General features: G+C 47.4%; 1 protein-coding gene across 9 annotated transcripts in view; it reads right to left on the bottom strand.

Moving 5' to 3' along the window:
- The window catches only part of FGFR1 (fibroblast growth factor receptor 1), a 117,296-nt gene that overhangs the window by 31,189 nt on the left and 69,730 nt on the right, over positions 1-16,377 (bottom strand). For all 9 annotated transcript variants that reach the window (XM_028707894.2, XM_028707895.2, XM_028707893.2 and 6 more), the window contains one exon: positions 7,837-7,960. In XM_028707894.2, coding sequence (XP_028563727.2) covers positions 7,837-7,960 — 124 coding nt within the window. The remainder of the gene's footprint in view (positions 1-7,836; positions 7,961-16,377) is intronic.

Here is a 16,377-nt window from a genome sequence, read left to right as displayed (position 1 = left end):
CAACCCCACACTGGTCTTAAGCTTGATACCCTGTGCAGGCCTTCTGCATGAGCACTGCCAGCACAGGTTGTCTTACACGCAGTTTTTATTTTCTTGTGCTTCTGTTTTAGCACCAAAGTAGGAGCATGATACCGTTATACAGTGGTACCTCGGGTTACATACGCTTCAGGTTACATACGCTTCAGTTTACAGACTCCGCTAACCCAGCAATAGTACCTCGGGTTAAGAACTTTGCTTCAGGATGAGAACAGAAATTGTGGTCTGGCGGTGCGGCGGCAGCAGGAGGCCCCATTAGCTGAAGTGGTGCTTCAGGTTAAGAACAGTTTCAGGTTAAGAACGGACCTCCAGAACGAATTAAGTACTTAACCCGAGGTACCACTGTATTTCGTTAAGAGCACACTAATGTTTACACTGCATTGTCGTTTTACCTGCTGTCATTTCTCTCCAGACCCAATTACAACAACAAGGGTTTTAAAAAGTCCTCTTTCACATAAACTGGAACATTTGCTCAAGGCATCTCTTTCGTGGCGTATTTATGATTCTCCTTACGTATTTTAATTACCCCTCTGGTGTGTTATGCAGCTTGTACTAGATATGTGAATTCATACCACATTGCTGAAATGGACACCTGAGCCTGTGGATAATGCACCTGCAACCCCTCACGGATGTGCCCTAAACATTCAGCATGATCCTGGAGCGCTCTCTCCCCCCCCCCCCATGACCCTCTGAGCCTCTTCCTGTGTCACACAGCTCTACTGGAAGCCAAGGGGTGAATGTATTTATTTGCTGGGTGATACTGGTACGTAGGCTGAGACCCTATCTGCCTGCGGACTGCCTTGCCAGAGTGGTGCATGCTCTGGTTATCTCCCGCTTGGACTACTGCAATGCGCTCTACGTGGGGCTACCTTTGAAGGTGACCCGGAAACTACAACTAATCCAGAATGTGGCAGCTAGACTGGTGACTGGGAGCGGCTGCCGAGACCATATAACACCGGTCTTGAAAGACCTATATTGGCTCCCAGTACGTTTCTGAGCACAATTCAAAGTGTTGGTGCTGAGCCCTAAACGGCCTCGGAAGGAGCGTCTCCACCCCCATCATTCTACCCGGACACTGAGGTCCAGCACCGAGGGCCTTCTGGTGGTTCCCTCACTGCAAGAAGCCAAGTTACAGGGAACCAGGCAAACGGCCTTCTCGGTAGTGGCGCCCTCCCTGTGGAACGCCCTCCCACCAGATGTCAAAGAGAAAAACAACTACCAGACTTTTAGAAGACATCTGAAGGCAGCCCTGTTTAGGGAAGCTTTTAATGTTTGATGTATTACAGTATTTTAATATTTTTTGGGAAGCCGCCCAGAGTGGCTGGGGAAGCCCAGCCAGATGGGTGGGGTATAAATAAATTATTATTATTATTATTATTATTATTATTATTATTATTGCCAGAGGATTGGAGAAGATCAGTCTACATCGCAATCCCAAAGAAGGGCAGTGCTAAAGAATGCTCCAACTACCGCACAATTGCACTCATTTCACACGCTAGAAAGGTTAAGCTTAAAATTCTACAAGGAAGGCTCAAGCAGTATGTGGACCGAGAACTCCCAGAAGTGCAAGCTGGATTTAGAAGAGGCAGAGGAACCAGAGACCAAATTGCAAACATGCGCTGGATTATGGAGAAAGCTAGAGAGTTCCAGAAAGATATCTACTTCTGCTTCATTGACTATGCAAAAGCCTTTGACTGTGTCGACCACAGCAAACTATTGCAAGTTCTTAAAGAAATGGGAGTGCCTGATTACCTCATCTGTCCCCTGAGAAATCTCTATGTGGGACAAGAAGCTACAGTTAGAACTGGATATGGACAACTGATTGGTTCAAAATTGGGAAAGGAGTACGACAAGGCTGTATATTGTCTCCCTGCTTATTTAACTTATATGCAGAATTCATCATGCGAAAGGCTGGGCTGGATGAATCCCTAGCCGGAATTAAGGTTGCCGGAAGAAATATCAACAACCTCAGATATGCAGGTGACACAACCTTGATGGCAGAAAGTGAGGAGGAATTAAAGAACCTTTTAATGAGGGTGAAAGAGGAGAGCGCAAAATATGGTCTGAAGCTCAGCATCAAAAAAACGAAGATCATGGCCACTGGGCCCATCATCTCCTGGCAAATAGAAGGGGAAGAAATGGAGGCAGTGAGAGATTTTACTTTCTTGGGCTCCATGATCACTGCAGATGGTGACAGCGGTCACGAAACTAAAAGACGCCTGCTTCTTGGGAGAAAAGCAATGACAAACCTAGACAGCATCTTAAAAAACAGAGACATCACCTTGCCAACAAAGGTCCGTATAGTAAAAGCTATGGTTTTTCCAGTAGTGATGTATGGAAGTGAGAGCTGGACCATAAAGAAGGCTGATCGCCGAAGAATTGATGCTTTTGAATTATTGTGCTGGAGGAGACTCTTGAGAGTCCCATGGACTGCAAGAAGATCAAACCTATCCATTCTTAAGGAAATCAGCCCTGAGTGCTCACTGGAAGGACAGATCGTGAAGTTGAGGCTCCAATACTTTGGCCACCTCATGAGAAGAGAAGACTCCCTGGAAAAGACCCTGATGTTGGGAAAGATGGAGGGCACAAGGAGAAGGGGACGACAGAGGACAAGATGGTTGGATAGTGTTCTCGAAGCTACCAGCATGAGTTTGACCAAACTGCGGGAGGCAGTGGAAGACAGAAGTGCCTGGCGTGCTCTGGTCCATGGGGTCACGAAGAGTCGGACACGACTAAACAACAACAACATTATTATTATTATTATTATTATTATTATTATTACTACTACTACTACTACTACTACTACTACTATTACTGACTCCTTGCTTTGGGGATATTATAGCATGGGATAATGATGCATTTTCGAACAACACTGAGTTTATAAGTTCTGTCCTATCACATCAGTGTTTGTGATTAATTTCTTATGTATTTTTTAATAAAAGTATCTCTGGTACATGGGGGGAGGGGCGGAGATGGAGCAGCGAGATGGAGCTGGGAGTCACCTGCCTACCAAGGATGCTTCTCTCCAGATCTCCTGGAATCTGCTCCAAGAGGCTTCACACAAGATGATGTTGAATAGCCTGGTGGACAATCCAGACCCCCGTTGGTCTGCAGTGAGGCAGCCTGGCCTCGCTCCCCGGTCCCGCGGGGATGCTGCCTTCCCATGGAGGGGCAATAGCTTCCATTCACATTGGAGTGGGAGAAACAGGGACTGCTCTGTAAAAAGTGTTCAGCCCTGCCTGGTTCAAGAAAGCTGTGAAGCAATCAAGTGAGCATGAACAACTAGTCAGGTGCAGATCAGAAGTTGGACCCAAACTTCCCAGAAACAAAGAGAATTAGGCTGGCAGGCCTGGAACTGAAAGCCCCCCGCCCCCGTCTGTGAACCTCGCATCTTCACTTGTGATGTGACAAAGCAGGGATTAAGAAGTTATTTCCCCCTCGACGTTGCAAGAGGTTGGAGCCAAGATTTTCTTCTACTTCATCCTAGTCAGTCACTTATTAAAAATACAAAGGGACTGCTTCCTCCTCTAATCCCTCTAGCTAAGGAGTGGGCCCTCCTATATCCTAAAACCATATTCCACTTCCTGAAGTAAACATCACAGGACCAGCCCTCTCTCTGCCAAAGGCTGTTCTTGCCTGGATTTAAGGAGCATCTTTTCTGCAGTGCTTTATAGGGTTTTCTGACCCAGAAAGGAAACAGCCCTTGCCATGCCCTCAGCCCACAGCCCTGGAGAGAGGATCGGAGGCCTCTGCACTTAAGAGGCCTGTGCCAAAGGGGCTAAGATCACACCTTTTCCCTTTAACCATCTTATTCAATCCATTTTCCAAAATGCAAAGCATAACATTAACTGTACGCAGGAAACAGACATCAAGTAAAACATAAACAATTAAGAAGCAGACGGACAAGCTAAAAATACTGTAAATGAAATCACATAATTAGAAGATCAAACTTGCAGCAAACTTGCCACACAAACTTATGTTTCAAAAGATCTACGCACAAACAATACATTGTGAGATGGTACTGACATAGCAATGATTTGTTTGGCATAAATATAATTACAAATATATGCAAGCTCCTTATTCTTTTATTTAATATTTATTTTGTTACATTCTCTATATATGCGCTGTACACTGCTTAGCTGTACTTGTTTGCTAATTTTTGGTGGCCTATTGCCGTCTAGGTGTTCTTTCCTTGTACTGAGAATTCCAATAATAATAATAATCATCATCATAGAATCATAGAGTTGGAATAGACCACAAGGGCCATCGAGTCCAACCCCCTGCCAAGCAGGAAACACCATCAGAGCACTCCTGACATATGGTTGTCAAGCCTCTGCTTAAAGACCTCCAAAGACGGAGACTCCACCACACTCCTTGGCAGCAAATTCCACTGTCAAACAACTCTTACTGTCAGGAAGTTCTTCCTAATGTTTAGGTGGAATCTTCTTTCTTGTAGTTTGGATCCATTGCTCCGTGTCCGCTTCTCTGGAGCAGCAGCAGAAAACAACCTTTCTCCCTCCTCTATATGACATCCTTTTATATATTTGAACATGGCTATCATATCACCCCTTAACCTCCTCTTCTCCAGGCTAAACATGCCCAGCTCCCTTAGCCATTCCACATAAGGCATCGTTTCCAGGCCTTTGACCATTTTGGTTGCCCTCCTCTGGACACGTTCCAGTTTGTCAGTGTCCTTCTTGAACTGTGGTGCCCAGAACTGGACACAGTACTCCAGGTGAGGTCTGATCAGAGCAGAATACAGTGGCACTATTACTTCCCTTGATCTAGATGCAATACTCCTATTGATGCAGCCCAGAATTGCATTGGCTTTTTTAGCTGCCGCGTCACACTGTTGGCTCATGTCAAGTTTGTGGTCAACCAAGACTCCTAGATCCTTTTCACATGTACTGCTCTCAAGCCAGGTGTCCCCCATCTTGTATTTGTGCCTCTCATTTTTTTTGCCCAAGTGCAATACTTTACATTTCTCCCTGTTAAAGTTCATCTTGCTTGTTTTGGCCCAGTTCTCTAATCTGCCAAGGTCGTTTTGAAGTGTGATCCTGTCCTCTGGGGTGTTAGCCACCCCTCCCAGTTTGGTGTCATCTGCAAATTTGATCAGGATGTGTTGTTGTTTTTTAAAAAAGATATGGGCGATGCAGTTAAACGATTGGGGAGTATTTTGCTGTTCAGCTTGGGAAAAGAAGGGAGATCAAATATTGGAGAAAGGGTTGCTGCTGCTTTAGATCACAACTGTCCCCTGCTAAGAAGATTAGGAAGAACTTTAAAAGTCCCTTGGTTTCACATTCTTAAACCACTAACATAGTTGAGAGCCCCAAGCTCAGACTCAATAATCATATTATACAGGAACTGAGCCTGTTTATCCAGTTTTAGGAACAGTTTTGACAATACTACTTCCTTGTCTTTGTGTGTCTTATCAGAACTTACACTGTCTTATCTGGTCTTATGTTTTTAACTGGGTGTGTTTTGTTTTGGAAACTTTCTGTACAGTATACACAATTTCATAAAAACTTTTGTCCTTTTGTCCCCCTGCTGGTGTGCATGGGGCTGGGGGTCACAGAGGCATCCCTGGGCAGTCCACAGGCACCATGCTCTCCCTTTCCGGTGAAGAACCCTCTGCCGTCTGGGCTCAGCTGACCCAGCTTGGAAAGGGCTTGGAAAGGGCACTTCAGAAGGTTCTGACAGTTCTTAACACCATTTGACCCAGAAAAAATCCAGGTCAGATGCAGGCAAATAAAAGAATGAATAAGCGCCACAGTGCTCCCCACGGCTTGCCAAATGCTCTGGGGATCCCCATTGTTTCTTTGGAGGCTGTCTTACAATACCCTATAAAGGCAGCTCTGACACTTGGAATTGAGTTGGGGTATAGAGAAGGAAGGAGGCTGCGATGGGGAGATTCATAAGCAGCAAACAACCAAGCGGCAGAGGAGGGAGTTGTTAAACCAACAATCTCTGTGGGGCGGTTAAGGGTAAGAAATAAATAGAAGTTCCCAGGTTTAGTTCCCAGCATCTCCAGGTTGGGGCTGGGAGAGAATCTTGCCTGAAATCCTGGAGAGCCGCTTCCGCCCAGTGAGATGGACGTCTGCCTGTGGAAGCTCATTCTGCTGAGCGCAGCCCTGGGCGTCGGCCCCAGAGCCCAACCCTAAAGACACCCCTGCAGGGACAGCGTGACAGTCCAAGCAGCTTACCCCTGGATGGCCCAGCTGAAAGCCATCATTTTTTGTGAGCAGCCCAGAGAATTTAGGTTATATGACTATAAAGATACAGCAAATGAATGAATGAATGAAACAAGTAAGCTTGTTTCTGGTTCAGGGGCCAGAGTCCTTGGTGTCCCTTCCTGTAGTCACACATCCCAGGCCACCTCTTCTGGCCAATGGGCCCCCAATTGCACTTGAGAGCACCATGAAGCAACATCTGCCAAAGGCAGCAAAGGAGAAGTGGGCAGGTGAAGTTCTTGTCACGAAACTGGGGTTTGGGTTTGGGGGTGGCTAGCTATTCATCAAAGGTCAAAGGTCAGACAAACCTAATGAGGGCATAGCTGATTAACAAAGGGCCTGCCAGTGTGGGGAGTGAGCATTCACAACCCCCTTTGTTCCCCCTTGCAGACTATTCCCTTCAGTTTGCTCAGTGTAATCAAATTAAATTGCATTTTTAATGGTTCATTTAGTGGCATTTAGAGCAACTCCACAAGTGGAACGGCAGAGATCAGCCTGCCTGGGTTGGGAATTAAGGCTAATAAGGAGATTAATTGGGGAGGGTGGCAAGGAGGAGAGAGAGTTTCCGTCTGGCCTCTAAAATTACCATAAGTGAAAAATGAAGTACAGCTTCATGCTTGGGCTGCACAGCCAGCTGCTTGAGCCCACTCGGTACACACCTCAGGACAGCCAGTCTGAACAAAGAGACAATTCAGAGCCAAAAAACAAAATTCACCCAACCACTGTCTCCTATCCCCTCCTGACACTGAGCCACATACATCCGGCTACTTGCAGAGAATTCCTGCCTACACAATCTTTGTGTGTACCAAGGAGCAAAGGAAGCGGAAGCAACTCAACCCTGCCCCCCTGGTCCTGTTGCTGCATTTTCCTGGGGGGAAAGCTGTACACCGAGAGACTGGATAACACAACCCCCACCCCAATGATGAAGCACACAAGGAACGTTTCTCTCCACCCCACCATTCCAACTCTCCATGCTGTAAAAAAACAAAAGCATCAGAACATCCGGGCAACCTGATATGTATTAAAAATAACATCTGTAGCCGCATAATTTGTAACATAGCACAGGCAAAGAAGTGATGAGACACCGGAAATAAAGCAGGCTTGGATGACTATATTCCACCCCTGTTTTTCTACAGCAAACCAAAAGCCAACCTTGATTAGAAAAAAGTACCCTGAACACGTCCAGTTTCACATTTTAAACTCATGTAACTCATCATGGTTTTGCTCGCTTCCTGCCTTGGGCCAGTCACCAAAACTTAACCAAAACTACTTCATATGGCTTATGTGAAGCTCCAGAGGAGAGATAAAATGGCTGCAAGAAGGACTTTGTGCTTGCATTACAGGCATCAAATGTTGCTTCCTTGTAATGCCTCTTTGTAAAGAGATATTTTTCCCACCCTCCAAATTTGTCTCCATTGAGGCTCTGACCAATGTGGCATCATTACTGTGTTACTGCACTCTGACTTCTGAACAGAGATAAACTCTCTAGGAAAGCAATTTATAACTAACCCCTCGGTTTCCACACTCCTTCCAGCCTCCCATTTCCCTTCCTTTGTCCAGGTCTCCTTACCAACGACGTCAAGCTGGTAGGTATGGTTTAGGGTTCCGTACTTGTTCTCCACAATGCAGGTGTAGTTGCCTTTATCTGATGGCACAACCGAGTCCATGATGATGCTCCAGGTGGCATGACGGACCTGTGGGGAAACAGACACAGGCTGATCAGGAAGGTTACCTGCTGATTGACGGCTGAGGCGGACGGAGCAATGGCTCTGTCCCCTTGGGCCTTTTCATCTCAGGAGCAGGGCCAAAGGTCTTGCCTGCTCCTGTGCTGCATGTTCTAGGCTGCACATAATTGCTGTTCGAGGTCATGTCCCCCCCCCCTTGCTATAGAGAGTAATTGCTGCCAGCTGCTGGGCTGACAACAGAGCTAGCTACATCTGGAAACTGGGATGATGGACAAGTGGGACAAGTTTCGTTGGCCAGTACAAGAACCAGTCTTGGAATTCCTCCAGCTGCTCTCCCACACAAAGAAGATTTCACTGTGCCCAAGTCTAGCCAGGGTGGTGTATTCAGGGGTGGCCAACTCTCAAGAGACTGCGATCTACTTTCAGAATTAAAAACTGGCAGCGATCTACCCCCTTTTTGGGGGGTTCAGCTCAAAGTTGTAGAGCTTTTTTAGGGAGGAGGAAAGCCCCGTTTGGGGGGGAGTTCTGGTTTTTTTTTGGGGGGGGGGGTAAAGGCAAGGGACAAAGGAGGAAAGTCACTCACAAAAAGATCGCTATGGATCAAAACAGCAGCAAAGAGAAAGCTCTGTCTTCTCTTCCAGAGATCATACAACAATGGAGGGTGGGGCAAGGGGCCATGGCAGGAGTCAGTTTTAGCGACACTAAGGAAAGGGAGCCAGAGATTGACCGTGATCTACCATAACCTCACGGTGATCTACCAGTAGATCACGATGGACCTGTTGGGACATCCCTGGTGTATATAATGTGTGCCACAGGTGAACTCACTTGCACAAGCACAAAATTCAGCACAGAATTTGACATTTAGACAACCCCACTTTATATGCTGTGCCTTGCAAACCTTCACAAGATGACTTATGAAACAGCCAGTAAACAGCAAAAATTTAAAAACAGACCAATAGGTCAAAACAATTAAAGACACCATGAGCTAAGCTGGAAAAAAAAATCCTAAAAACGAACATTAAAACAGTAAACCTTATGTTTTTGCCTACTTCCTCCCGTGGTCCAGTCAGCAAGTCTCATCCTAGTCTACCTCACATGGCTGTTGTGAAGATATCTAAGAAACTCTAAAAGGGCTGCTAAGGGGAATTTGGTGCTTGAAGGCCTCAAACATTGGTTCCTTTTACCATAGTGACACATCTTTGTACTATAAAGAGACATTTCCATCCAAATCAGCATAACTGCAAGGCAAGGCTTCAGCCAATCTAAGTCTGGCTCAATGCCTGCATGTTCTAGATGCTTCAGTTCTATGATATTCAGCTGAGCTTACTCCCAGGTTAATGTGCACAGGGGACTGACTCCTAAGGAGTTATTTTAGGCCTGTAGCACTGGGGGTGCGAGCTGTGGGAAGCAGAGTGATTTGCTTTCCTTTTTTAAATGGTGTATGTATTTGCTATTTAAATTTTACATAAAAGATAGTGAGGAAAAGCATACGGTTGGTATTTTTCCTAAGTGCTCAGTAAAAAAACAAAGTCCACTCTCAACCTTTCAGTGTTGTTGTCCAACAGCAAAATCACTAAACACAGCGAGACTTAATACTGAATAAACATGCAAAGGATTGCATGGCACAGGTTGAATATAGAGTGGAACCTCGGTTTCCGAGCATCTCGGAATCCGAATGAGTCAGAACCCGAACGCTGTAAACCTGGAAGTGAATGCTTCCGTTTTCAAATGTGCCTTGGAAGTTGAATGGCTTCTGAGGTGCGTTTCTCCATTGTAATTGCCGACTGGCAATTGTGCCTCAGTTGTCGAACGTTTTGGAAATCGAACAGTCTTCCAGAATGGATTATGTTTGACAGCGGAGGTTCCGCTATATTACAAGTTGTCTTTTAGGTATTTTCCCCCCCAAGCACTGCATGGAAGTCATAGGTTTTCATGCTTTCTGTAACTTTAGAACTCCACCACTTCAGACAGCCTCTGAACCTGCAGCAAACCTGGCTAACTATCCAGTGATGGACACTTGTCTTTCTCCGGGTCTTTGGGCAGCCTACCTCTGCTGAGGGAGCAGAGACAAACCACAGAAAAGAGCACCTGGCCTCCAACCTGCTTATGGGATGTTTTGTGCATCTGGCTGCCATTGGGGGAAGCGCAATGCTGATCCTGCCTCCCCCCCCCCATGCTTTTGCTGGCTGGAATGTGTCCCTGGACTGCATAATGCCTCTTCCTTGTGTCTCAGTGTAAATGTATATCCTTTGCTCCACCCACTTTTGCCTCTGGCCCCACCTACCACTGGCATTTGGCCCTCGGAAGGCTGCCCAGAGGGGAATGCGGCCCTTGGGATGAAAAAGGTCCCCAATCCAAGGTTCAACTCAAAGCGCTTCTGGCCAGTCTTTGGCAACTGGTCCTCCAGGCTGGAATGTGCTAGGAGTATGAAGCCAGAGTCACGGCCAGGTAGCCAACGTCTCTGCATCACAACTCCCCTTTCAGCTGCTACCAACATTGGCTGGCAAAGGCAGCAAAGAGAACAAAGGCAAAGCCGCAACATGGGCAGGCAGATTAAAACTAAGGAAGCTGCAGCAATGACTATTTCTGGAAAAAAGCCATTACTTTCAGGAAGTGCCCGGGAGCTGTTGCTTGATCAGGTTCAGCCCAGGAGAAAAATGACAGGGACCATCTGATTCATTAAAGCCACTACTGATTCTTCAGGCACAGCTCTTTGACCAGACGTGAAGATTAAAAAGGGGAAAGTAGAACAGGATGGTTCTTGTCTGCGTCAGTGGCTGCTGCTAAAGGAGTTTTATTTGTAGCTGAGGGTCCCTGGCTGTGCCAACAGTGGGAGGTGCAGAGGCCACGCTCTGCTTGTGAGTCACTCCAGATGGAAACAAGTTGTTCCAACTGGAGGCAGAGGCGCCCGGCAGCAAACGCCAGAATGACTTCTGCATTGTCGCACTTCCAGCCAAACGCCTCCGCCTGGCTTTGGAGAGGTTCAGAGATGATGAGACCACATCTAGCTGGAGGCAGGCCCTATTTGCAAGACATGCTGAAGATATTTTCCCAGCTGCAACAGGCACGTAATTTGGGGACGTAATCTGTGATGTGGCATAAGAAGCTCCAGGAAGGAGGGGAAAAGGACCATCAACCAATTTCGAAGCTTTTTGTCTTGATCAATCACCTGCTTTTCAGTCAGTGAGCTAATTGTTGTTGCTGGCTTCCATGTGTCTTGGGAGACGATGCAAGAGAGTGCCTTCAGAAGTCAAGTCAAACTGTCAGAGACTTACAGCACCTGCTGTGGCTGTAGAGACAGACTTTGCTGCAGGTGAGGCACCTGAAGGCAGCTGGTCTTGCCTCTACACGTGCACCATGACATCCCACACCTGTGGCGTCTGCTTGGTGGTGGTGGGTTGGCACCTCCCTCACTGGGGGCTGCTTAAGAAAGGCACCTGGGCCCCGGGGGAGCATGCATCTCCCCGAGGACACTCCCGCTTTGTATTTTATATAATGCCAATATACCGTCATCACTACTAGTATGCTAATATCCTGTTATATTATATCCTGTAAGGAGCTCAAGGAGACATATATGGTTTGCCCTTTCTCCATTTGATCCTCACAAGAACCCTGTTAAGAGACAGTGAATGGCCCAAGGCCACCCAGTGAGTTTTCTTATTTGAACCCGGGTCTCCCAAGCCCAACACTCTAACCCATGGGTAGCCAACGTCATTCCCTCCAATGTTATGGGACTATAACTCCCATCATCCATGACCATTGGGTCATGCCAGGTGGGGCTAGTGGGAGAAGGGAGTCAGATCATATCCGTAGGCAACTGACTGCATTTGGGAGCCCCCCCCCCCAAAAGCCTGCCATCCTGTGGCCCTAGGAACTGCAGTGCCTCCTCCTGCTTTAGAGAACAATTAGTGCCATTGTAACACCGTCTGCTATTTTCCACTAAATTAAGGTAAATGAAGGCTGCTGGTGCACTGGAACTTGTGTGGAGGAGGGCAGCCAGGATGGTTGCATGTCTGGAGACTGTGCCTTGTGGGAAGCAGCTGGGGGAAGGATGTGTTTGGCATGGATGGGAGGAGGCTTGGGGGACGTGTGGTGACCATCTTCAAAGGTCTCAAGAGCTGTCCCATGGAAGATGGAGCAAGCTTGTTTTCTCCTGCTTCAGAGGCTAGGACCCAAGCCAATGGTTTCAAGTTGCAAGAAAGGAGATTCAGGCTCAACATCAGGAAGAACTTTTCTGACAGCATGAGCTGTTCAACAGTGGAATGAACTCTCTCGGAAGGTTGTGGACTCAGCACGCAAGTTGTAATTAGCTTGAAGATTTATTGTAATACAATTAGTCTCGGATGTCTAACTGAGCGTCCGTGCCTTACGAGTCAGTTGATCCTTCTGAGCAGTGCTTCCTGGTTCTGCAGAATATCCTGAACCTATGACCCTTACGTTTCTGGGTTTGTTTCCTGTCTAATACCTTTCCCATACGTCTACTCTTTGGGCTCAGGGGATTAATTGCCTCCTCTTCCGCCGAGGAAACGCTACCCCTCCTGCTTTCTGAAGCTGCCTGTGCTTCTTGAGCGAGCTGACTTCTCGCCCTCCCACTCTCTGCTAACACCTTATCTACATTTCATTCTGTGTCAGAGGGAGGGGGAGGGGGACTGCTCCCAGCTGTCTGGCTGCTTCCTAACTCTTGTTGTTTCTCTACTTGGGGCAGATGTGTTCACGACACCATCCCCTCCCTTAAGATTCTCCTCCTCCTTCTCCTCTTGTTCCTCCTTCCTCCGAGGGTCGCTGTCTAGGCCTTCCCATCAGTCCTCCTCACTCTCTTCCACTTCCCCTTCCTCTTGAGAGTTTCCCTCTGTTTCGAGCCCCACTCTGCCTCGCTCTCTTCTTCTTCCACCCCTCCTCCTCCTCCCTCCACCCTCTTGGTTTGGGTTTGTTGGGGTACCAGCAGTGAAATTCTGCCTGTAACCTAGCGGTGTGCACGTTTCCAGAATCCTCCCAAGAATTTTCTTCATTCCCATAACCTTTCCAAGACACTAAATACTGCAATCTCCTTCCCCTCTAGCGAGAGTCCAGTATCTGCAACACTTTGTATTCTGGTTCACCTTCTATCATTATTGGTGGTGGGGGCGCCTCCTTAGGTGCTTGGTATGGGTGTGCAGGAATCACAGGAGACAACAAGGACCTATGAAATACAGGGTGTATCTTCATGGAGATTGGTAACTGAAGCCTGAACGACACTGGGCTAATTTGCTCCACTACTTCAAATGGTCCCACCCTCTGAAGGTCCAATTTCCGGCACCTCCCCTTGTTAGGCAAGTCTTTTGCAGACAACACCACCTTATCTGTCTCCCTCTTATATGTGTCCTTAGATTGCTCTAACTGCTCTTGTAGTAAGCTGTACATAGCTGCCAGCTCTTCTGCAAAATGATCTGTGTATGACAATGACATGCCACCATCCTGCACCGGTAAGGCGTGTGGGTGTTGTCCCAGGCAGGCAAAAAAGGGAGTTTGTTGGGTAGACGGGTGTACTGTGTTGTTGTATGCAAACTCCACTAGGGCCAACTTGTTGACCCAATCGTTCTGTTGATAACTCATGTAACATCACAGGTACGGTTGCAAGGTTGCGTTCGTCCATTCTGACTCTCCATTTGTCTGTGGGTGTCTAGCGGACGTGAGGCAAACTTCCACCTTCAGCAGCTACATTAGTTCCCTTCAAAACTGGGAGATAAACCGTGCTCCTCTATCTGAGATGACCTTCAAGGGCAGCCCATGCAGCTTAAACACATGTTCCACGAAGAGATGTGCAGTCTTCTGTGCCGAGGGTAACTTCTTATAGGGCACAAATGCGCCATTTTAGAGAACAGCTCCACCACCACCCATATCACTGTCTGCTTATGCAACTCAGGTAGGTCAGTGATAAAGTCCATAGCTATTGCCTCCCATGGTCCTTGAGGTGTAGGGAGCGGTTGGAGTAGTTCTTGACCCACTGACAAGTCTCACACGCCTTTACACAACCCTTTGTTTCTTCCTTTACCTTAGGCCACCAAAACTGTCTTGTCACTTGGAACAAGGTTTTGTACTGTCCAAAATGCCCCGCCATGGAGTTGTTGTGACACTGTCTCAGGACCTTGGCATGTAGCTTGCCCTCTGGGACATACAGCGCTTTTCACTTATACAGCAATCCCCCTCTTTCAGCAAAACCTTCCACCGCTGTGTCTCTCCTCTGTATTGCCTCCATATTCCTCCTTGCAAACTCATCCTTGGCAGGGTGCTTCAGGAAGTCGGGTGTCTTGGCTACTGAAACCGCTGCTAACTGTATCTGTTCCAGCTTGAGAATGTGCCTCTGCACCGGGGCAGCCTCCTCTCCCTGATATTCTGGCTTCCAGGAAAGAGGGTCTGCTCTTTGGTTCTGAGGACCCGACACATACTGCACTCTAAAGTTGAATCTGGTGAAGAACTGCGCCCACCTGATCTGCCTCTGGTTAAGGTGTCCAGCCGTCTGCCAGTGTTCAAGATTCTGGTGGTTGGTGCGCACTATAACCTGATGTTGCACCCCCTCTAGGAAATGTCGCCACGTTTCCAGAGCATGCCAGATAGCAAGCAATTCCCTCTCTCATATGGTGTAGTTCTGCTCTGATGGCATCAGCTTGCGCAAGTGGAAGGCACACAGTCTCATGGCCCCATTCTCATCCTCTTGCAGTAGCACTGCCCCCAATGCCCTGTCAGATGCGTCAGTCTCTACTACCATATGTCAGTGTGGGTCGGGATGCACTAGGTACTCTTCTGAGGCAAACATGGCCTTGAGGCTCTCAAACGCCCTCTGTGCCTCTTTCGTCCACTGGCAGGGTCTCTTACCTCTTAAGCAGTCCATGAGAGGAGCCGTCAGCCCTGATTATCTTGGTATGAACTTATGGTAGTAGTTCGCAAACCCCAGGAATTGTTGCAGGTCTTTCTTGGTTCTGGGTTCCTGCTACATCACCACTGCCTGTACCATGTGTACTTCCTCGGGGATGATGTGGTAGCCCAAGAACTCCACCTCTGTCACATGGAACTGACACTTTTCTAACTTGGCATACAACCAATTTTATCTGAGCCACTGCAGCACCTCTTTCACGTGTTTTACATGCTCTTCAGGGGTGTCTGAGTAAATCAAAAGATCATATAGATAATACAACACTGTAGAGTCCACCAGACCCAACACATGATTGATGAACGCCTGGAACGTCGCAGTTCCCGATTGTAATCCAAATGGCATGACTAAGTACTCAAAACTGCTATATCTTGCACAAAAGGTGGTCTTCTACTCATCTTTCGCTGTCACCCGTATCAAGTAGTAAGCCCCCCTCAAGTCGAGCTTAGTGAAGATCTTTGCCAATCTCAACCTCTCCAGCAGGTCCCCAATGCATGGCAGGGGATAGCGATTGGGTACTGGTACCTTGTTCAGAAGCCTGTAGTCATTGCAAGGCCTCAACTCTGAGGTGTTACATTACTTCACGAAGAGCACAGGGGCACCCTCTGGGGCTTTGGATGGACGGATGAAGCCACATGACAAATTCTTCTCCAGAAATTCATTTAATGCTGCCAACTCCCCCTCTGACATGGAGTACAGCCGGCTGTTGGGTAGCTGAGCCCCCAGCAACAAGTCGATTTTGCAGTCGTAAGGCCTGGGGGGGGTGTAGTCTGTCCGCTTCCTTCTCACAAAACACATCTCTGTAAGCCTTGTATGGTGGGGGCAATTGTCCTTCTTCCCCCGTGAGGGGCCTAAGATCTCCACCGAATATGGTACTCTAGCCCCTAGACAGTGTAGGTGGCAACAGGCCGACACGAAAGTTATAGATCTCTGCCCCCATGAGATCACAGAATCGTGTCGGGATAGCCATGTCATTCCCAGTACTGCGGGATAGGTGGCTAACCTTGTGATGTGGAACAATATTGTCTCTTGGTGGCCCGGTAACTCTGGGCCTACTGGACTCGTGGCATCTGAGATGCGCCCTGAAAACAAGGGGTGCCCATTGGTGGTCTGCTCCCCCTGGAAAGACTCTAAAAAATCCACTCAAAAGCATAGAATTATGATCTCAATGGTTATTAGCGCCCTAATATTACAGTAAACAATAAGAGAAAACTAGAGCTTAAATGGTGGTCCAGGGAGCCATTAGTAGGCTCTGATATATTATCAGATGGGCTCTGAGGTTATAATGAGAGTAACAAATGCAAATACTGAAAAAAATGTTTGGCTCTTTTTAAGTTTCCACCACATGCTGAAGAGGCAACCCATTTCAACTTAACAAAAACAGTTTGTCTCTTCAGCAACAAAAGCATCTTTGGTGGACATTTCAAAGAAATACCATATTTTGAACACAAGCATTGGCAAATTGGTTTTAATTCAGAGGGATAGACAATGAAGAAAAAACAGACCAGAATAGCAAACA

This window comes from Podarcis muralis, chromosome 15 (assembly GCF_964188315.1).
Source record: "Podarcis muralis chromosome 15, rPodMur119.hap1.1, whole genome shotgun sequence".
In the NCBI taxonomy this organism is placed as follows: domain Eukaryota; kingdom Metazoa; phylum Chordata; class Lepidosauria; order Squamata; family Lacertidae; genus Podarcis; species Podarcis muralis.
The sequence above is the reverse complement of the archived record's forward strand: the minus strand, read 5'-3'. Positions and strand labels throughout refer to the sequence as shown.